Source organism: Myotis myotis, unplaced genomic scaffold, assembly GCF_014108235.1.
Source record: "Myotis myotis isolate mMyoMyo1 unplaced genomic scaffold, mMyoMyo1.p scaffold_m19_p_18, whole genome shotgun sequence".
In the NCBI taxonomy this organism is placed as follows: domain Eukaryota; kingdom Metazoa; phylum Chordata; class Mammalia; order Chiroptera; family Vespertilionidae; genus Myotis; species Myotis myotis.
Window position 1 is genome coordinate 24,224,505 of NW_023416322.1, and position 23,426 is coordinate 24,247,930.

A 23,426-nucleotide genomic window follows, 5' to 3' on the forward strand; every position below is an offset into this window, starting at 1 on the left:
AATGAGACCGCATTTAAAAAGCATAATAATGTATTGAGCACTTGCTAAGTACCCAGTGAAAGCTAGCAGTTATTAAGTTCATTTATTTATTGCCAACCAGATCTTATTTTTCATATATACTTTCCACTTAATTCTCTCAACAACTCTATAGCATATGTGTTACTGCTACCACTTTAGGGATCAGGAAACAAAGGCTCAGAAACCTAATACTGATGGTACACGGTAAATCCCGGATTAGAATTTATGTCTGTCAGACAAAAAAAAAAAAAAAAAAAAAAGAAATCCATGCTTTTTCCTTCTAATTCCACCTCTACTGCAAATTCAACATTGGTCAGATATCTGCGATGAATTAAAGATGGTCACAATTTTTTGACACTTCTCTTTTTCAGAATCTGGGAAGACTATGCTACCTCTTTGACCAATAAAATGTGGTGAAAGTGAAGCTGTGCCAACCGTTCTGGGCCCAGACCTTCATGACTGGCAGCCTCCAGGGCCCATTTCTTATAGCACTGGCTCTTGGAAGCCAGTCACCATGTAAGAAGTGCGATTACACCTAGACCCCCACGCTCTAAGAAGTCAAACAAAGACAAAGGGCCTGCAGGATGAGATGCTGTCCATAAGAAAGAAAGGCCAAGGGCCACCCAGGTGCCAGACCTGTGAGTGAAAAGTCACCCTGAAAGGGACGCCTCCAGACCCATGCGCCCGGCTGAAGCCACATGAATCAGAGATGAGCCACACAGCTGAATCCAAATTCCTGACTTAGGAAATTGTGAACAAAATAAATGGCTGCTTGTAATTTTTGAAAGCTTTTTATCTGAACTGATTTCAGAACTAGAAAAAAATTGCCAAAACAGCACCAAGAGCTTCTGCATATCCTTTGCAATGTTAATGCCTTACATAACCACAGAGTAACTATCAAAACCAAGGAAGTGCCCAGCTGGTGTGGCTCAGTGGTTGAGCCCAACCTATGAACTAGGAAATCAAGGTTCGATTTCTGGTCAGACACATGTCCAGGGTGCAGGCTTGATCCCCAGTAAGTGGGGAGGTGGCGGGGAGGAAGTGCAGGAGGCAGCTGATCAATGATTCTCATCATTGATGTTTCTATCTCTTTCCTTCTCCCTCTCTGAAATCAATAAAAATAAATTTTAGTTGTCAAATCTGCTTGGCCTTCTTTCATCTGAGACAGTTTTCAATCTTTGTCTTTCATGAACTTCATACTTTTGAAAAGAGTACCAGCCAGTTATTTTGTAGAACGTCCTCAATTTGATTTGTCTGATGTTTCTTTATGAATAAATTTGGATTAGATGATGTGTTCTTTTTTTTGTTTTGTTAATTCTCACCTGAGGATATTTTTTCTATTGATTTTTAGAGAGAGTGAAAGGGAGGAGGAGAAACATCAATATGAGAGACAAATTGACTGTAGGTGCCCTGACCAGGGCCAGGGATGGAGCCTGCAACCCAGGTATGTGCCCTTGACTGGAATCGAACTGACACTCTAACCACTGAGGAAAACCAGCTAGGGCTCTATGATGTGTTGTTGACACAAATGCCACAGAAGCAATGCTGTGTCTGTGCACCTTATCAGGGGACTATGCAGTATCAGTATGTCTCACTCCAAAATCATTGTTTCAAAGCTACTTGGGTCCAATGTAGCATGTTATCAGGTAAGCAGAACAGAAGCCCTTTGTCTTCTCGTTGATAAATATCTTACTTCCATGATCTATAAAGTAATGCATTCCTCCACAGAAAGAAGAAAGTAAGAGAATTATCATGCAAATTTAAAGAAGTAAATACTGGCTGCATTTAAATATAGGTCCTATGGCAAGAATACCATAATATGTTAGCCAAAAAGTATTTTGCCTTAGTCTGCTCCTCATATTGTAAGTGAGCTCTTTAAAAGTTCAACCTTTTATAACAGAGTTTGATGGAGTAACCATTACTAGTAAAAATGATAGGACCTTTTGGGTTTTGGTTTTTATTTCTGAATGACCACTAGAGGTCAGGATTGCAGCACTGAAAACCAAGCAGCAGCTAAAAAATGATTACAGGGATCTTCACAGTAGCCTCTGTACAAATTTAAGTCCTGATGTTTTAAAACCCTCATGGCTAAGTCCTCCCTTGTGCCTACTATTCACTCACTAATGGAATATAAAATACGACAAAGTCTGGATGATTTCCACTTTTCCTTTCCCCAGTTTTATTATATATTTTCCATTTTTATTATCAAGTCATTTGTTAGTATTTTCCTAATTAGGATGAAGAAGAGAGCTCAAGAATGGGGAGGGATGAGAACTAAATATAACATATGAATGCCTCTAACTGTGGATAATTTTTTTAACTTTGCTTGACTTGCATTTGTTTTTATAAATAAAGTACTGAATAGACATATATCTACAAAGTCTGTGTCCTTAATTATGAGCAGCCCTAGGAAGAATTCTTAGAGGTTGGTGACATCTGAATTAAATAAACCTTCCAGAAACAAGGCAGGTAAAGTGAGAGAAATAAATCAAGTTAGAGGTTTTGACAGGTATTCTGAGGACTACTTAGCAGTCCTAACTACCAACTAATCTTCATCCTCTCCTTCCAAACTCCTGCTAGTTCCCATTGACCCAATTCACCTAGAGGTAGACTAGAGTAGACTAGAGTAGAGGTGCCCCTCTACTCGCTGGCTCTCCTTTCCCCTCGCAACTGCCCAGACCTTGGTCCACAGTATTATCAGTTCTAAAGACAGCTAGCAACATAAAGAACTTTCATTTCCCTTAAAGTCTGATCTCCTTCCTACCTTTATCTCTTTTTGGAGAGTCAGTAGAGTGCAGGGGGTTATGTGATGTACTCTGGAGCCACCCTTCCCAGGTCTTGATCGACCTTTCACCCCCTCCTGTCTGACTTAGAGCAGTTATGTAAACTCTCTGTCTCGGTTTCCTCATAAAGAGCACCTATTTCAAAGAATGGCTGTGAGGATTAAATGAGTTACTATGAGTAAGGCACTTAGAACAGTGCCTGACACACATTATTATAGTACATGTCTGAACACATTATTATAGAAAAGTCCTCAAAACTGAACTTGCCAGGATTGTAAAGGAATTTCAGTTTTTTAAGATCTCAAGGAGTATGCTACATATTCTGATAACAACTGATCTATATATTTCTTGTATAGTTTCTTGAAAAACATTTTCTCCTTTCTCCCAATCAATTTGATCAGATCAAAGACTCACTCTTAAGAGGATGAGAACTGGTCACAAGGAAATGGAGATAGCTAGTAATTCAGGAGAAATAGATCAAAGGATTAAAGAGAAGTGTTCATAGGTTTTGCTTCTTAGAAAGTGATGGAAGCTGACTAATTACATCTTTGGCATTTATTCCTTAATTGCCAGTTGGACTTTAAAAATTTTTATTTCAATGAAACAGAGCTTAGAGGCACTGAAAATGCAGGCAGCTTGCCCTGGTTAGGCTGCTATCGCGCCCCTAACATCACTGGTGAACAGACTGTGCAAGATCTCTGAGCCGGACAGGATCTCTGGGGGTGCATCCACTTGGGCCTTGAGATGTCAAATAAAAGCACAGGGAAACAGTGATAAGAACCAGAGAATATGGAGAGGACAACTGGGAAGCCGAGTATCAGCCCTGTTCAGCGTTCACCGGCCGTGTGGCTCTGTCTCTCATCCAACTGCTGTTCCTTTTGCTACAGTTCACGTTTATTGCTTTTTGTTCTGTCTTCAAATGAAGTAGAGAATACCTGAGTGCAATTTCCTCCTGTAACCAAAGATGCTTTTGAAGGTACACCTTTCAAAGTTAAATATTCTCAATTCTTTTAATCTGTCCTCATCTGTACTAATTGCAAATTCTTTTGTTGTTTGCCTATGAATTAATTATCTTTAAGGCATTCATAAATCTCCTAAAAAAATAAAACTAGATAGTATACTGTAGCATAAGTCCAAATCGTACAGGCTACTATTGAAGAATTGCCTACTATACTCAGAGCATTAAATTTAAGCCCTACTACTAAACTATCTACTGCTTTGAGCTTGAGGTCAGCTATGGGTCTTATAACCTTTTCCGGCCAGACTTACACAAGTCCTCTTCTTTTAAATAAGGGCTATTGGCTTAAACTACCCATAGAGTGCTTTCCAAGTCTAACATTGATCCATTATTCTTTATGATTTAAATATTTAGAATAGACTTAATAGATTTATAGAGACATGGCTGTCTTTAAGTTCTAGTTCACCAGAAGATGTACCAAGGAAGGCACCAACATTACCAGGGCAGAGTTTGGAAACCAAGAGTCACTCACAGAGTATGCCTATAGAATCTAGCAGTGTTAAGACTGGAGGGATTTCCCGGCAAACTTTAATGGAGGCTGAGCTTGTGAATAAAAGTAAAGATGGACAGCCAGGAGAGGTATGGAAAAGGAAATTTCTCAAGTTGAAGATCTAGAGTATAAAGGTTTTTCTTTTGTTTTCTGGATTATCCATTGGAACATATATTTGTTTTAGAAAGCAATGTAATCTGATTTTCACAAATGCTAAGAAAAGCAAGAGAATTAAAAATCCTGAAAAAGTTACCAAGTAGAACGTTCCTTTTCTAGACATTCTAAACATCAGGGCAAGCACTCATTTCAGACGGATATCTAAGTGTTTGTGACAGGAGAACAGTGAACGCCTCTCTATGATTCCCAGGGGCCCTCGCGACCTTTGTGTAGCCTCATAGCTATGCTTCTGCGGGCAGTGAGCCGCCAGTAAAAGCAGGATGTCCCTAGGGCTGCTTCAGAGGAGGTGGGAGGAAGGGGCAATGCTGTTCTAGTTGAGATTGAATTTGGAAAAATGGTCTTGCCCATTAAATTCTCCTCTAGGCCATAATTTTTACTTTTTAATCAAATTCATATGTTCCCAAGCGGAATTTTGTTTATGCCTGTTTTAATTTCCTTTAGGACCCTGAAATTGTGTGACTGGACTGGATGGCTCCTCAGGTTTGAGCAACTCTTCACTTGGGTAAAATCAAAGGCATGCCTGCTCAGAGAAGATGTGGGTAGACACATTACCCTGGCGACCCCACCCTGGTGCACTGCAAAGGTGATTCGTGTTCACAAACAACTAGTGTGGGGGAAAGCCAAACCTTGAGAGCACTGTATGTTCGTCTCACCAAAAAGAAGTCTTGAGTCAAGTAATTACTCTAGAATTTACATTCGGTTACTGGAACTAATTTGTTTAGCTTTTCATCTTTAATGTGGCAAAATTTTAAAGACAACATAAATGGAAATAAATGAGTAAGAAATTGCAAAGTAAAATAAAAGTTGTAGATGGATTTCAAATTGGTTCCAACAGAGTATTTGGAGGTTGCAGTGTGTGGAGATTGCATTGCTTGGGCAATAAATGAATGGGTCTTGAATATAATTAGCTACACAATGTTACCGCGGGGAAGGAATAATAGAAGTTTGTCTGCGATGTCTTCTGGAGAGAGGCTCAGGATTGCTTTTCTCCTCTACAAAGAAATGCAGTTCTGGTGATTGGTACATGAGGTTACTTGTGTGAGGAGGAAAAACAGAATCTTTATGAGTTATTTTTTGTTTGCTGTTTTCTAGAGGCTTGCTCCAGAAGGTGTGCTCTGTGAAGACAGTGTGCCAGCATCGCCTAAGAGTGAGTTCCACGAGCAGACGCTCAGGTTCCATGTCCCAGAACCACCAACCCCGAATCTGAACTGCAATTTAAATAAGATCGCCAACTGCCCTAATCTGTTTGACTCAGTGGATAGAGCGTCAGCCTGTGGTCTGAAGGATCCCAGGTTCGATTCCAGTCAAGGGCATGTACCTTGGTTGCGGGCATATCCCTAGTAGAGAGTGTGCAAGAGACAGCTGATTGATGTTTCTAACTCTCTATCCCTCTCCCTTCCTCTCTGTAAAAAAATCAATAAAATATATTTTAAATAAATAAATAAATAAATAAATAAATAAATAAGATCGCCAACTGATTCAAATGCGTATTAAAATCTGAGATCCACTTTTTTTTTCAGACAATATATATCTATTCTGTGTAGTGATTCCAAATGTAATCTACCTCCCACAAACAGCAGGTGGCTCCATGTAGCAGTGAAAGAATGATAAAAGTCCTAAAGATCAAGCTGTCAAAATTGATCTTTCCAAAAATAACTCTAATTTTCTAATTAGCTTTATAATAGTGACAGATCATTGAAAAGACTTATTTGAAAATTCACTTCAGATGAAGTTTCTTTTGAGTCAGCCTTGCTGACCAGAAATTGTGTGAGGAAATAAAAGAGGAAAGAGGTAGCCTAATTTATAAAAAGTCTGCTGCAAATCTATTTACAAATAGAGGTATAAGTCTCTAACATAAATCTTTACATGAAAACCCCAACCCAGCAGAGATTTCTGGAAGAATAAAGAGTCAAAGGGTAAATGCTAACTGCAAATTATTAAACAAGCAAACAAATCTAATATATACATTTAGAACCATAAAATAATTATTATTGCTTCAAAACTGATTTTGGTCAATAGAAATAACTTGTGCTATTGTCACCTACCGCTCATGCTGAACTATACTTTTTGCTACCAAACTGCATCACATTCTTTTCTTTGACTCCAAAACTCCCAAGCCTGGTCCCAGAACACAATAAAAATCTAGGAAGCATAGTCAGTCTAAACACTGTCAGAGGACAGGTGAGCCCTGCCCTTCTCTGACCAGTAAGCCAAGCGATAGACATTTCCGCAGAGGCCATTTCATCCTTGGAAACATAAAGTACCTGGACTATCTTTTTTAATCGACAGGAAAGAGATGCCATAGACACAATTTCTATACAATTATAGAAGGAAGGCGAAATGTTAAAAGATAAAGATATAAAAGTAAAGTGATATAAAAGGTTATACATTATTGATGCTTCCTATTTGTAAGTCTAAATTCTACTAACTCTCTTTTTCCAAACAGAGAACTTGTGGGGGAGAAAACAGATCATGTTCTCAGAAGGTAAAACAAACAAACAAACAAACCAGCAACAAATCATCAAAAATGTCCTGCAGTATATCCCTCTTCCTCAACCTTTAAACTATCTATGTAGTGCTTGGGGAAAGGGTATTTATTTTCCTGTTCCAGACAGGTATTTTACCTGGGTAAGATACAGCAATAATACCTCTTAAGAGTTTAACTCACAGTAACCTTTGACCTTCAATTGCACAAGTTCACTTGAGGACCAAACAATAAATAAAGGACAATGAATATCCGTGTAACAAATACTCTTGGCCACAGGTAGGCGCTCTTTTCTGATTCAATTCAATCCTACTTTGCCTGACCTCATCTTTCCTCATCAAGCAGTCAGAGTCCATCAAAGAGCCTGCCAATCCCTAACCATGCCTTAACGACAATCATGGCCTCTATTTCTGAAATATAAATTCATCTACCACCCTTCATCTCCTCTGCTGACACCTGCGATGATCAACCATCATTTCTTAAGTGGGACTCAACCATAGTCCCTAACTGATCTCCCTGATCTCCTTATCTCCCTTTAATGCATTCACAACAGCCATAGTCATCTCTGAAACGTTTAAATCAGACCATGCCGTTCCATGCTTAAAGATCTCCAATGGCTTCTCTCTGCACTTGGGATGGAATCACATGTCCTCCTCAATGTGATCGACAAGCTCACACCACTGAGTCCACCTACCTCTTGACCAACTGCTCTCTGTATTCCAGAAGTTCTGGCTTTCTTTTAGTTCCTCCCACCCAAAGCCTCACACGCATTTCCCCCACCTACCAGTGGGAATTCTCCTACTCATCTCTCAGATCTCAGCTTTAAATGTCACTTACTCAGAGAGACCATTCTTGAAACCCTGATCTAAAATAGGCTTACTTATTACAAAAGTTGAGGCATCTTGTACTTTCCCTTCATAGCATTTACTATCATGTATAATCATATTAATATCTGTTAAGTCAATCTGGTCTAATGTAACATTTGAAACCACCATTTCCTTATTTCTTTCAGGATATCTGTCCATTGACATTAGTGGGGCATTAAAGTTCCCACTATTATTGTATTCTCCCTTTATATCCACTAATATTTGCTTTATATATTTAGGTGCTGCTGTGTTAGGTGTGTAGATTATAATCATGTATGTTTTTGTATTTTTGAATTATCTGTCTTCCCATTAGCTTGTTAGCTCAATGGATGCGAAGACAATGTCTGTTCCATTGACCATGGCATTTATTAGGTCTAGCACAATGCCAGGACACAGAAGGTGTTTACTATTTATTAAATAAATTAATGATGGATGAATAGATAAGATATTCTTTTTAGTGAGCATCACTGGTCCCTGCATGTTGAATTGATGAGCTATTAGTTATTAATTTTCTAGAGACAAAAGACAAAGCCTCACTTCTAAACAATTTGGAAGCATATGCTGCTCCATTTTTTGCTTTCTTGGCATCCTTCTAACTGCTTTAAGTACTGAAGTTAGAGTCATCCACTTTTCACACCTTTTTAATGCTTTTGAAATTACTCATGAGTCTCTTTAGACTCTCATATAAGCCTTTAACTACCCAACTATTTAAACTAGTTATACTCCTGTCTTAATGCAATACACTAACAAATGTATTCTATGAATCCCTTCTCCCCTAATATAAGAAATCACATAAAAGAAAAGGCTATAAGAAGAAATCTAATCTAAAATTTTTTTATATTTTTATACAAATATTTTTTAATATTTGTAATTTGTTCCTTCTCGTATAATTCCACAAAAATGTAGTACTGTTAGACAATGTGGCATCATACCACATACTCTTTCATATACTTACTGCAAAAGATAAAAGGCGCAATTGCTAGAGGACAGACTCATAAAAGCCACAATGCATAGTATCAGCATTCCTCCTTTTTATTTGTTTTGTTTGTTTGTTTGTTTATGGTATAGTTAACATTTTACATAGGTTTCATATGTATCACATAATGATTCAATACCTTTATACACTGCTAAATGATCACCACAATAAGTCTAGTCACCATTCGTCACCATACAGAGTTATATTTTTGTGTGTGTGATGAGAACTTTTAACATTTAATCTCTTAGCAACTTTCAAATATGCTTATAACTCTAGTCACCATGCTGTACATCACAATTCCAGAACTTATTTAGTTTATAACTAGAAGTTCGTACCTTTTAAATTCCATCATGCATTTCATCCACGTCCCACAGCCCCCTATTTTGGCAACCACTGATATCTTCTCTATGTAAGAAACTAGACTACTGTCTAACACCAGACACACATATTAATTCAAAATGGATTAAAGACTTGAATTGTAAGACCCGAAACCATAAAAAAATCATAGAAGAAAACAAGCTCCTTGACATTGGTCTTGGCAATGATTTTTTTGGATTTGACATCAAAATCGGAGGCAATGAAAGCAAAAATAAATGGGACTACATCAGACTACAAAGCTTCTGCACATTGAAGGAGGTCAGCATTTATTCTGAATGTTTTTATTCCCACTGAATATATGTCGGTTGATATTACCACACAACTATTTTGGCTCCCCCAGAAATATCTTTCTAAAACATGTACGTCATCATGACATTACCCTAATATAAACTTCCAGTGGCTTCGAATTTTTATAACTGTGCTTCCTGAACCTGAGGCACAGCATGAGATTTTTTTTAAAAAAAGGGAAAATCTAGTCACATTCATGCTTCCACACCCTAATTGAACAAAATTTTGTCCTATAGCATACTATTGGACTTATAATATAACAAAATGATTATAATAAGCCATTCATATATATGTAGAATCTTTTAAATTTCATCATGTGTTTTTACTGTCAAAGAAAGAAATAGGCTTAAAATAAGAGTGCCTCATATCAAGCATACAGAATTTATGAAATACCAACGCACACTTCTCTATTTTTTTTAAAAAAAAGCATTTGTGAATATGATTTTTAAAAAGCTTTGATACTTTGAGAAAAAGGTAAGTTTTAGATTTTCAAAAGACATTTTTAAGCTTAATATATGTATGTATACATAATATGTATAAGCTTAATATATATGTAATAGTATATATGTATAGTAATATATGTATAGTAATAATACATATATTATTACTATTAGTGATCACATATCAACTTCTGACCTAGTGAAAGTAAAAATCTGAATAAGCTCCCCTCCTCCCCCAAACAGTCTGTACTGGAAGAATACAAATTCATCTTCATTCCTTATGTGGCAACTACTAACCCTAAAAGGTTCTGTCTTATTCTTCACCTAAATCTCCATGAAATGAAATATCTGCCTATTTTTCATCGTAATTTGTCCTGCTATAACACTGTTGTAAAACAAACCTGATCCAGACACTAGTGCTGAGGAAGTTGAGCTGTTAAAACACTCATCTGTTCTCTGTCAACTTGGCATTGTTGATAAACTCATGGTAACATCTGAGTAAATAGCTTTGCAAAAATCAGCAGACCAGGTTTTCACTCCCAGAGTCACCATTGACAATACAGCAACCACAAAAACATAGTTGGATATTTCCCTTAAGTTTTGTGTTTCTCTCAATTAATTACCTTGAACTATTACTTTATTTCTAGAATTTGTCAAAATAATAAATTTTAAGAGATGAAAGTGTGCACTATCTCACGCCTCTCCATCTCCCTCTTCTTAATCCTTCAGAGAAAGGTCTCTGCCTGTATAACTCAATAAGTATGAGAGGGGCCAGAAAGTAGTTCCCCAATAACTCTTTGGTACTGCTGCTGTTGGTAATTAAAATGATCAAAAAGCATATATCCTTTAGCCCAAACACATTTCTGTATATAAGTACAAAAAACTGTTAAATCAGCATTCCCTAAACTTGGAAAATTAAAAAACTCAGGGACATCTGTTAAACATGCAGATTATTAGGGCCATATCCTCAAGAATCTTAACTCCAAGATGGGCCTATAAGGTTTGTATATTTAACAAGCACTTCCCAATTCCCCCAACTTATTTTTTAATATATTTTTATTTATTTCAGAGAGGAAGGTAGTGGGAGAGATAGAAACATCAATGATGAGAGAGGATCATTGATTGGCTGCTTCCTGCACACCCAGCACCGGGAATCAAGCCCACAACCCAGGCATATGCCCCAACCGGGAATCAAACTGTGAGCTCCTGGTTTATAGGTCTATGCTCAACCACTGAGCCACACCAGCTGGGCCCAAGTTATTTTTTAAACTGAGATATAATTGTAATTCAAAAAGCATAAAATCCACCCTTTAACAGTACACAGTTCAGTGGTTTTTCAGTATATTTACAAGATTATACAATCAACTCCATTATCTAATTTCAGAACATTTCATTACCCGAAGAGCAGTGAAGCCCCAAGAAAAAGAACTAGATCATATTTCTAGATGGGTGAATAGGCAAAGTAATATCTGCCTGCTAAAGGTGATCTGTTTTTCAGAAGCCTGAAAATTTCATATATTTCAAGGTTGACTCATGGTATTTGAATATTCACTTCAACCCACAGTCACTTATTTTAAGCTATTTACTTTTCAAGTGGAAAGCTTATTAATTATAAGATAAAATGTGCTTTGATTCTAAAAGAGCATTTAAAGTATAGACTATATCAGTTCTACCAGATATCTATCTTTCATCCTACAAAGAGAGGGAAAGAGAAATTCTGAATATTAAGAATATACTAATTTTTCTCTGTATTAAGGAGTCTTGTGGATAAAATGGATTCTTGCCTATCTGCTGATTAGCATAAAGAAGAGATCTAGTCAGAGGTAGTATATACATATTTCACCGGAATGTTGGAGAACAACTAGACCATGATCACTAAATGCCTTAAGTAAGAAACAACCACCAGACTGTGACACAACCCAAAATGAAATCCAATAGGTCAATGAGGCACTGGAACATACAGGAAATTGTTCTTTTCAATGGAAAGTTTTCGGGCATTATTCGTCAGCAAAAAAGAGCAAAATGGGCTGTTTACTAGGCCATGGACAAAAATCAAAATGTCAAGTGGACTTTTAAAAACAAGATAAAACTTCTGAAAACCATGATAAGATAATCCAAAAAGCAGGACCAGAAGGCCCCATTATGCTGCTTTTTAACTAATGCAATCAGCAATTCTAGTGATGGTCGCTGGACATTTATTGTACATTTAGATATAATGTAGAGGCCCTGGGTAATGATGAAAAGGTCAAACCATTATTTGGTTAAAATGTCAAACAATGGATGCTGATGGTAAAGTACCTGTAGAAGGAAGCTAGAGAAGAATACCAGAGAAAACCATTTCATTGTGAAATTCTGCTAGATCATAGAAGGAGCACCTGGAATACGATGTCAATAGTCTTGGACAGAGAGACCCCAACTGATGTTATGAATTGATATGACTTTCGCCTTTAAAAGAGAGTAGGTAATGGGGGCTTCTTCAGAGAAGCAAAGCCCATTGGTCTATTTGCTATGGAGATGGACAAGAATAATCAGGCTATCTGCCCATGTAAATTTAAAAAAACAAACAAAAAAACACTATTTCTAAGTTGGCTAATTTAGAAGCTGAGAAAAATAAAGGACAGCCATCTGTTTGGAGAAGGTAAGAACAAGTGGGAGAAGGTACGTAAGGCTTTTAGTACAGTGTATGGCTCAGAAATACTTGCCAGAAATGCCTTCCAGTATGCTTCCCTCAAATCTTTGAGACTTAAAAAAGGAAGCTTGAGAGTTTATCAGCAAAAATTGGGTATGAATAAAACTAGATGGTGAGGCCAAGTAACTACTCTCCAAAACAAGTTCTCATTTTCAACTACTTCCAGCTGATACTGTGTGCTAGATTTCCTTCTCTAATGTGCAATCTAAATAATTTATAAATTGGGGGACCATTATTACTAATAATTGCAGTGGAGGTCTTTAAACAAGTATTTGTTAGATGCTTTCACAATCCAATTTCTAGACAATGGAAAACATTGAAATATTTTATATCACTTTGTGGATAATCACTATGCTGCCATAACTCAAAACCTTAACAGCAAAAACTATACCATGAAGATAATTTGGGACACTGCTACCACTTCAACCCTGAGGGCCATAATTTTCAAGATTACACTCTATATTAAAACTATTCTGCTTGCATTCTAATTAAATAAATATTTATGGCTGGATAATATGTAGCTTGTTTTGAAGATGCATTCGAGTTTTATTTAATAAATATTATATTTATCAACTGCCAAATTTCAAAGCAGGCAACACTAAGAATTCTAGTCTATGAGGTATATGCACACTAGAAATGCTTTATTGTGCCAGATCCACCAATGGCACAGAAAATCAACAGCTCCTGTTGAATGACTCACCCCAAGACTACCCCTTACCACAGCATATTGGACAAGAGATGGACAGCTAGTGTAAGGTGACCAATACTTGTGACTTGGACTATCCAAGCTTATTTTAAAGTATGAGCAGGACCAATTAGGCTATCCTACTTGGCAAGAGCTGTTGCTACTAGAGTTGAATGGTCCTAGTAGGTCTTTCTGAAATATTTTAGGCCCTGTGTAAAACAAAGCTACAAAGAAACAGGTCAAGAAATAAGGGAGAACATCTAATTCATAAAGAGAGACAGAGAGCAATATAGATGAGTGCCTGGAGTCTCTTTGGCACCACATAAGTCTCCTTTTCCCCCCGTTCATAAACGCATTTAAATGTAGACAATAAAAATAACTTCATCCATTAATTCTTTGTTCCTTTTTTCTTCAACAGATTATTTCTTGTGTATTTACAAGCTGAGTAGTTATATGGCAGTTCACAAAAGAGACATGGCTTCTCTTTTTGGAAATTTATAATCTAGGGGAAGAAATAGAAATTTGAAAAATAATACACAGGGTGCTATCAGAGAGAGTAAAAGGAAGGACCTATTTAGAGATGGGCGGTCAGGGAAAGCTTCTCAGAAGAAGTAACATTTAACCTTAGACTTGAAGGAGTTATCCAGGTAAACAGTGATGAATACACTCTAGGCAGAAGGGGAAAAATTTACAAATGGTTTCAAGCTGAGCAGATCTTAAGTGTTCCAGAAAGTAAAAGAGGACCAGTGTTGAAGTACAGTGAGGAAGAGGAAGATTGACCCTAAGATACCACTGGCAGGAAGGAAGAGCAAGAATACAGGCCAAATAAGACGATGTGAGGTTTATTCAGTGGGAAACCACTGAAGGGTTCTAAGCAGAGGAGTGATATGATCTGATAGGTATTTTATGAAAATCTCTCTGGATGCAATGGAGAATAATAGAATAAAAGATACATGGTGTCAAGTGGAAAAACCACTTGGGAGGTTACTGAATAGGATATGTTACTCGGTTGGAGACAGAAAAAGATTTCTAGATCTATTTTGGAATTAAGAATAGAGTTAACATATGACCCAGCAATCCCTCTCCTGGGTATATACCCCAAAAACTCAAAAACATGTATGCACCCCTATGTTCATTGTGCATTATTCACAGTGGCCAAGACATGGAGACAACCAACATGTCCTGCAATGGAGGATTGGATAAAGAAGATATGGTACATATACACAATGGAATACTACCCAACCATAAGAAAAGATGAAATACTGCCATTTGTGACAACATGGATGGATCTTGAGAATATGCTAAATGAAGTAAATCAGTCAGAAAAAGCTAAGAACCATATGATTTCACTCATGTGGGATATAAAACTAAAACTCATGGACACAAACAGCAGTGTGGTGGTTGCCAGAGGAAAGGGAGTAGCGGGGGTCGAGGGTGAAGGGGGCCTAATATATGGCGATGGATGATGATCTGACTTTGGGTAGTAGGCACACAGTGCAATATATAGATCTTGTATCATAAAAATGTACACTTGAAACTTATATGATCCTACTTACCAATGTCACCCCAATAAATTTAATTTAAAAAAGATCTATTTTGGAAGTAGACTTGATAAACTAGCATTTCCAAATATGTTCAATTATAAAGTGCTGAGAGATACATACATATGTAGTAAAATGCATGCAAGGGAATGATAAACATTGAATTCTGTATAACGGTTCCTCTGAGGAAGGCAAAGGAGGGTATGGTTAGGAAGATGTAGTAATACACAAAGCTAATCTTGTTACTGTTTTATTTCTTAACAAGAGAGGTAGAGATACACACAGAAGCTCACTATATGTCTTAATGGTTCTTTTGTGGGTTTTAAATATTCAATCATAAAAATAAGAGAATATGTTTAGTTATTTTATTCAATCCATAATACAGTTTACCTGTCATGAGTTTTTCTGCAATAAAAAATACTATAAAGTAACTTTAGTTATTCCAATTCATGATGAACTGTAAGATTTTTTCCTAGGAAAAAAATCAGTTACCCTCTGACTTTAAGTCAGTGATCTTTGTGTTGATGATGAGAACCAAACCAACAGCAAATAAACGCTGTAGGTTACTATGTATCTGGTCTTTGTGAGTCTTCAGAGTCATGTGGGTCTGATTTTATTGTAATAAAGTATCACTCCTTTTTATAACAGTAAATATGTACTTTTATTTTAAAGTACTAGGTCTGACATGCTTACTCCCCCATTGACTGTTTTTTATAATTATTCCACCCTCTATATGCCTTAAATGCCCCCTAAAGGTACCAAAACCTACCTAGAACAAACATTGCAGAGAAATGGGAATGTAAGCATTGCCTGAATAAAGCACATAACAGTAATATTCCCAGTCACTCCACAACATCATGTCTCCAAGATGTTCTGTGAAGTGTAGAAGCTGCACAACCAGCCATACTTCCCTCTCACCACTACATTAAATGAAAAAAATGTGATGAATAAAACTTACCCCAGATGATCCATCAGCACTTCATATCCAGAATTCAACCACTTTTCACAACCTCCAGTGCCAATAAAATGGTCCAAGTAGCCCAGATTACTACAATTGCCTCCTAATGGTCTCCAACTCCTCCCAGTTGTGCAACTTGTGTGATCATATATCAGAGCATGTAACTCATACTCAACATTCTCCAGTGGTTCCCCATCTCAGTCCAATACAACCTAAATTCTCTACACTGGTCAAAAGGCTCTATTAAAATCTGCCACATTTCTTCCTTCTTTTGTTTTTCTCCATAGTACTTATCAGCTTTGATCTATTACATAGTCTACTTAGTCATCTGTTTGTTGTCTGTCTCTTCTACAAGGATAAAACTTTAATGAGGGCAAGAGTTCTATCTGCTTTTTCTTTACTGCTCTATCCCCAAACTTGAATGGTGTCAGCATTTAATATATTTTTGTTGAATGAATGAATAAGTAAATATTCTTCTAAAAGTCACCAGAAGCACAAGCACAATGGTTCTGCCATTTTAACCATTTTAATGGTTCTGCCTCTTGTGTAATGACAAAATTAATGAAAACACAAGAAAGAGCTATAATACAACTGATGTGAGAACCACAAAGAGCTTGTAGGTGAGAAAGAAGTTAGGGTCCAGAAATAAGATTTTAGAGACAGTGTTTTCTATTCCTGAAGATTTCTATTGCTAAGTAAAAATTTAAAGTAGCCTATACAGTATTTATTGGTTAATCAAAAATCTCTTCCCTACTTTTGTGGCCAATTACTACTCTTAAAGTTTTCTGAAAGTTTTATATTTATGTTAGAATTCTTAATCTTCCTTATATCAGCCCATTCTGATGTTTTTTATATTCAATGTATTACTTGATAAAGGCGTTAATTAATGCTACTGTAGTAAGCATATTGCAATATATAACCAACATATATCAAACCAACAGGTTATATACCTCAAACTTAGAAAATGTTAAATCAATTATATCTCAATTTTAAAAAATTCAACATATTACTGTTTGAGGGAGGAAAATGGGGCAAAGAGTAAGAATATTATATAATAAATCTACTCTTCAGATTAATAGCTTCTGAAAATTGCCTTGAAAGAGGGATTATACCTGGTGGTATTTAATAAGATATTTTTAACTTTTTTTTCATTATCCTAAGAAGAAAGGAGAGGTAAGAAATATACGCGAATTTGAAAGATCAATGATTTCCTTTAATTTCATGAAATACCAAGTTACTATATAAAGCTGAATATATTTGCTACTCTAAAAATTGAACTATCTGGGAAGAGTCAACTTCAAACCCCAGCTGTCAGTTACCATGTCAAGACTAAAAGAAATACTGTTTTCCTTATGTCTTTTGAAAGAAGATAGAAAAAATACTTTTGGAGGACTCCTTAAATCACAAAAAATAAAAAAAAAATAAAAAAATAGAATGGCCTAGCCCAGTGGTCAGCAAACTGCAGCTTGCGAGCCACATGCGGCTCTTTGGCCCCTTGAGTGTGGCTCTTCCTAAGCTTAGGAGTACCCTAATTAAGTTAATAACAATGTACCTACCTATATAGTTTAAGTTTAAAAAATTTGGCTCTCAAAAGAAATTTCAATCGTTGTACTGTTGATATTTGGCTCTGTTGACTAATGAGTTTGCCGACCACTGGCCTAGCCAGTTTTGCTCAGTGGATAGAGTGTCAGCCCTCAGACTGAAGGGCCCTGGGTTCAGTTACACTGAAGGGCATGTACCTTGGTTGCAGGTTCCCCGGCCCTGGCTGGGGTGCATGCAGGAGGCAACCAGTTGATGTGTCTCTTTCACATCAATGTTTCTCTTTGTCTCTCCCTCTTCCTTCCTCTCTCTCTAAATATCAATGGGAAAATATCCTCAGGTGAGGAAGAAAAAAAAAAAGAAATAGAATGAAACTTCCATTAAGGTTAATGGCTAAAATTTTGATTTTAGCAAAGATGCATCTCTACTGGGAGTGTTGTTAGAAAGTTAATAAAGGATCAATAGCTACTTGACCCTCTCTAAGAATCTCTGTAGTCAGCTAGTTAATTGAAGAAACTGAGAGCAACTAAAAGGATTACACAGGTAGAATTGAAGATAATATTAACTGACTATTTACTGTATAACAGGCACAGTGCTAAGTACCTTATTATTCATAATTTCATATAATCATTATGTAAACCTGAGAGGTAGATATATTGTTAGCTTCATTTAACACATGAAGAAACTGAGACACATATAGGTCAAATAACATGAAGGTGATATAGGAAGGATTAACTAAAAAGCCAAATATCTTAACTCCAATATTAAACTATCTCTATGTTGCTTCTGCAATAACTGAGTACATTGCTAGATTTTCCCCATCAGGCTGACTTCTCTCATAAAAGCACAGAAGCGATTCTGCTCTTAGATCCACTCTTAGTCCCATCCAAATACAACTTCAGAGACCAAGTAAATTACTTCAGACACCAAATGAATTGTATTTTGTTTCATATTCATGAACTCTAATCTGCTCCAGGACCTGTTCTCTTAAAAAATAAAAATAAAAAATAAATAAAACAAAAACCTGCCCTTGACCATGAGGAAGACTTTCAGTGAGTAAAAACAACTCAAATTAAAATGTTCAAAATTTTTTGGAAAACTGCTTGGTGGCATCTATAAACTTTAGTGCTTGGGTGCCCTAACCCAGCAATTCCAAAAAAGTCATATGTATGCTTGCTTACCAAAAGCTAGTCCAAGAATGTTCACAGCAACACTATTCATAATAGCCCTAATCTGGAAACGACCCAAATGCCCTTCAACAATAGCATGAAGAATGAGGAAATGGTGGTATATCCACGATGGAACAAACAAACCATGCCCACATTCAACTACCTAGCTAAAACTCATAAGCATAATGATAAATGAAAAAGCTAGACAAGAAAGAGTTCCTATTGTGTGATTCCATTTATATACAGTTCAAAAACAATCAAAACTAATCTATGGCATTAAAAGTCAGGATAGTAATGACTCTTCAGAGGGGTAATAACTGAAGAGGCAGTAAAAGGGAGGAGGGCCTCTGAAAAGTTTTTGAAAAATTAACACTTTTCCATCTGAGAATTTCCTAGCCTTCCATTTGTAACTAAACATTAATTCAGAACTATCAAGATTTAAATTATTTCCTTAACAAATAAAGAATATGACAAAAAACATAAATGGATGATTCTATTTAAGACTATGGTATCATAGTCTTAAATAGAATAAAATATTTAGAATATTTTATTACATGTGAAAGAATAGCTTTAGTATAAATATTTTATTAACTACAAGAAGGAAATGGGCAAAGAGAAAACACAGACAGGCAGGAAATAAAAGTTTATCTAAAAATTTCCTTTGCAAAATAATATTCTGACAAAGATGAGTTAGTGGAAAGAACAAATATCCTGAAGCATACTCCAATATTGTTCCCAATACGGTTTGTTTTACAAAGCTACTTTGCTCTGTTAAGGTTTGTTATTTATTTCCCTGGTTAACATAATGTTGTGATTAAAACCTACTCCGTGTTTTGGAGAGCTAAACTATGCAACTTCCTAAAACAGCTACAGAGCATCAGTTTAAGAGAAGGGAAAGTGACATCTATCTACGATGCTCTTATTCATTTTAATGAGCATTAAGATCTTTCAAACACTGTGATTATGAATCACAGTTGACAAGTGATAAGAAGTCTTATAAATTTTCTTTTCCTTGCCATCAATGTTGCTAATTTTTCTTAGCAACTGACATTGGAAATTCGAGTATCTTCAAGATGAAATTTCCTGAAGAACAATATATCTGGGTTCCAGAAGACCCGTGGACAGTGCTCCAATATCAGGTAGAGACGATTTTAGACAGTCACCATTCCAGTGATCACACTGTTTTGACTTTGAATAAGACTTTAGCTCCTAATTTTGCATTCTTCCTTTAGGTTAAATTTAGGTAGGCATTTTAGAAACTAATTTGTAAGTAAAACAAGTAGAATTAATGTATTATCAACCAGGTTCTCTAGCTGCTATGATTTCAGAATTTGGGAACTTGTTCTGTGACCCTCAGCAAAACGCTTGACCCTTCTTTATCAAAATATGTTGCAAATCTTTAAAAATCTTACATGCCTACAAAATGCTCTGCACCTTCAGCACTGTAAACCGCCAACTAGAACCTTTGAACCCAGCTATACTCACACAAAATGGTCCCTGTCATAGTAGGCTGAGATATAACAATCATGCTTTATACAGCCGATTCATTTTATCTTTTCAAATCTTACTTTTATAGTTAAATTTCTAGGGTGATTAAAATAGACTTTTCTTTTAAGAAAGAGAAAGCTTTGTGTAAGAAAGGTAATATAGTAATACAAAATTGCCTAGATTATATTAGGTTTATACTTTTGACTAATTACTCCAACTTTTAAAGTTAAGACAGCTATATTTTTATACACATTTATATTCCCAATTAAAAGATTCTTTTCTCCAGCAACTTTCTATCACTGCTAAGACTCAAACATTTTGATGGTCAGTATATGTGCTATGTATATGTAATACTGCTTATTTCTTTAAGAGAACAAAGTAAATAAATGTAGTCATCTAAGAAACTAAAAGCAATAAAATAAATAAATACTAGAGATACCTCAGAAATTATGCAAACTAATTTTTGAAATATTTTACTGTCTGAAAATATACCTATATGATGCAGAAACTTTACTACTTCTTTATAATCTGGATGGAGTCTCAAACATCATATAAAAAGAAATATCTTACGAATTGAGGATTTAATTATTATAAAATTTTCACTCTTGGTATATAATTGCATTAGTACTAAAAACACCTGATTCTAAATCATTATTTAACTTTACAGGTCCTTTATATTAGTAGCCCATTATTACACATATGGACTTATAAATTTAACTATGCAAATTTAATTACCACATTTTACTTTGTAGAAATTATATATGCTTTAATATCCTCATTTCTCACAAATAGCAAAATTTCAATTGAAATAGTCTTTACTAAAAATTCAAAGAGAACTTTTTGGTCAGTATTTATAGCTTAATGTCACAGGAAAGAAGAAAATGAAGACCACTTAAACCATTGTGAGCAGAAACAATGCTCTTTCTCTTTGGGCTTAGGTATGAGAGAGGGGGTCACCCTACCTCACAGAGCAGTAAGTCAATGATGTGGAAGACCATGCAGAGTGGGAACTTGGCGGTGAAAAGAGTGAGAAACCACTGGGAAGCATACATATGGGCCTCCAGGTTCAAGTCACAAAAATGGCTGTGCAGATCCGGTAGCTGCTCCTAAAAGTCAAAGGGGAAGATTTAGTGGGCAGAACGTGCAAGAAGCTTTATTTCCTGCCACAACTGCCATTTATGACAAGCTTCTTATGAACACTTTTCATTTTACTGAAGTAATCCATGAACTGCATAACTACAATGAAGTGATGAGAGGAGGTGGGGATTAGGGACAGACTTGTTATGAACAAGTAACAAAGACCATCTCTTGCTCACTCAACTCGTCTTGTTTCTGGGGAAATGTTCAGATGGCCCACCTGCCTTCTGAAGAACATCGTGACTCCAGGGTCAAGTGACTACCCCCATTCAGGGGTCACCATTTATTTCCCCTTTACCTCTTCTATCTCCCTCACCCACCTCTCCCTCTTGTTGAACTCCTGACTAGCTAGAAAAGAGATGTACTTGTTGTCAACATCATCTGGTTTTTATGCTACCACTTCAGTATATTTTTTGAAACTTAGAAAAGGCCAAAACATAACCAATATTTTAGAAACCTATCTTTGAGATCTTAAAATAATAGCAAAGTACAGAAACTGCAAGTGTATAATGTATGAAATTGAATGTCTCCTTAAAATGTCTTTATGCTAGTTTTATCTTTTTGCCCAAGCTATGCCAGTAAATGCATTTCAAAAGCGTGAAAGGCCAAGTTCACAGCATTAGTGCAGAATTCCCATAACTGAAAGACAAAGGCAAACATAAAAGCCCACTTTCATTTTGTTTTCATAAAAAGACCACAAAAACAAATAGCCCACTTCTTGTGCAAGATGCTCTTTGAAAAACACCCAAATGTGCCCATCTAGTACTTTAACTGGGGTGTTCAATGGTCATCCAATTAACAGACAGAAGGTGCTATCAGAAAAATGTGCTTGGGTTTCTTTTTTGTTTCTCCTTGCTAATCCTCACCCGAGAATATTTTCCATGTTTTAGAGCAGTGGTTCTCAACCTATGGGTCGCAACCCCTTTGGGGGGGTCAAACGACCCTTTCACAGGGGTCGCCTAAGACCATCGGAAAACACATAAATAATTACATATTGTTTTTGTGATTAATCACTATGCTTTAATTATGTTCAATTTGTAACAATGAAATTGGGGGTCACTGCAACATGAGGAACGGTATTAAAGGGTTGCGGCATTAGGAAGGTTGAGAACCACAGTTTTAGAGAGAGAAAGAGATAATCATAGATGTGAGAGAGACACACCAATTGGTTGTCTCTGGCACATGCCCCAACCATGGCCAGGGATCAAACCTACAACCCAAGTATGCCCTCCTGATCAGAAATTGAACCTGTGACCCTTTGATGCATAGGCCAGAGCTCTAACCATTGAGACCACTGGCCTGGGCGTGCTTGAGTTTCTTCATAGTACCATGAACTTGCTATTCAATTATCAGGTACAATTATTTGACTCTCAAAGTGCTTAAGGATAGTGACCTTTAAAAAATATAAGCTTTTGTAATAAGGTAAAAGTGAATAATTCCAAATAAAACTTTTCTTGGAAGAATTATATCTCTAAAAAAGAGCCTGTAGCCTTTAATGCCCTTAGTTACCAGATTCTCTAAGTTCTTTCTTCCCCACCATGCCCATTTGTCATTGTGCTTACAGTTTATTTGACATACTTCCATCCTTTCCATCCTTTTCTTTCTTGTTCACATTTGAGGTTTCCCACCCTCCTATATCCCCTTCTTCCAGGAAAGCTGTCCTTTATCTCACTGCAAACTCTCCATCTTTCACTCCCCTGTTCTCTCCGTCTCCTATTGGCTTCACTTCCCTCTCCAGACACCTGTGGGTCTCCAGACAGGCCGTGTCAATTAGTTCCTGCCAGTATCTTCCACTGCCACATCCCACTAACATTCCTCCCCAACCATTTCACTTTTCCCCAATATAGAATAAATCCCTTCATGAATTTTTTTTCACATTTCTCTTGAGTTTCCAATACCTCATATAGAGAATGCATAGATCCATTATAAAGGTATGATTTCTAATCTCAGTGGAATTTCAAAGCTACTCAATTTTTTTGTCAGTACTAATCAGTAATTTTGCCCTTACAATCTTTTTTATTATGTAATATTTGACATAAATATGTTTCTCATATATATAAATTTATACATACATATTATAAAATAGTAACAACTCTGAGATTAGGAAAGTATGCGGGAAAATTTTTTAAATTTTTATTGAATTTATTGGGGTGACATTGGTTAATAAAATTATATAGATTTTAGATGTACAATTATATAATACATCATCTGTATATTGTATTGTGTATTCACTATTCAAAGTCAAGTCTCCTTCTGTCCCCATTTATCTCTCTTTTACCTCTTCTACTTCCCCCACCTCCC

General features: G+C 36.3%; 1 protein-coding gene across 14 annotated transcripts in view; it reads right to left on the reverse strand.

The window, feature by feature from the left end:
- RABGAP1L (RAB GTPase activating protein 1 like) overlaps positions 1-23,426 on the reverse strand; it is a 434,830-nt gene that overhangs the window by 128,550 nt on the left and 282,854 nt on the right. For 13 of the 14 annotated variants that reach the window (XM_036342969.1, XM_036342966.1, XM_036342964.1 and 10 more), the window contains one exon: positions 20,951-21,094. In XM_036342969.1, the coding sequence (XP_036198862.1) occupies positions 20,951-21,094 (144 nt within the window). Of the gene's footprint in view, positions 1-20,950; positions 21,095-23,426 lie in introns of those variants that run through there. The other variant, XR_004973243.1, reaches the window with a different exon arrangement.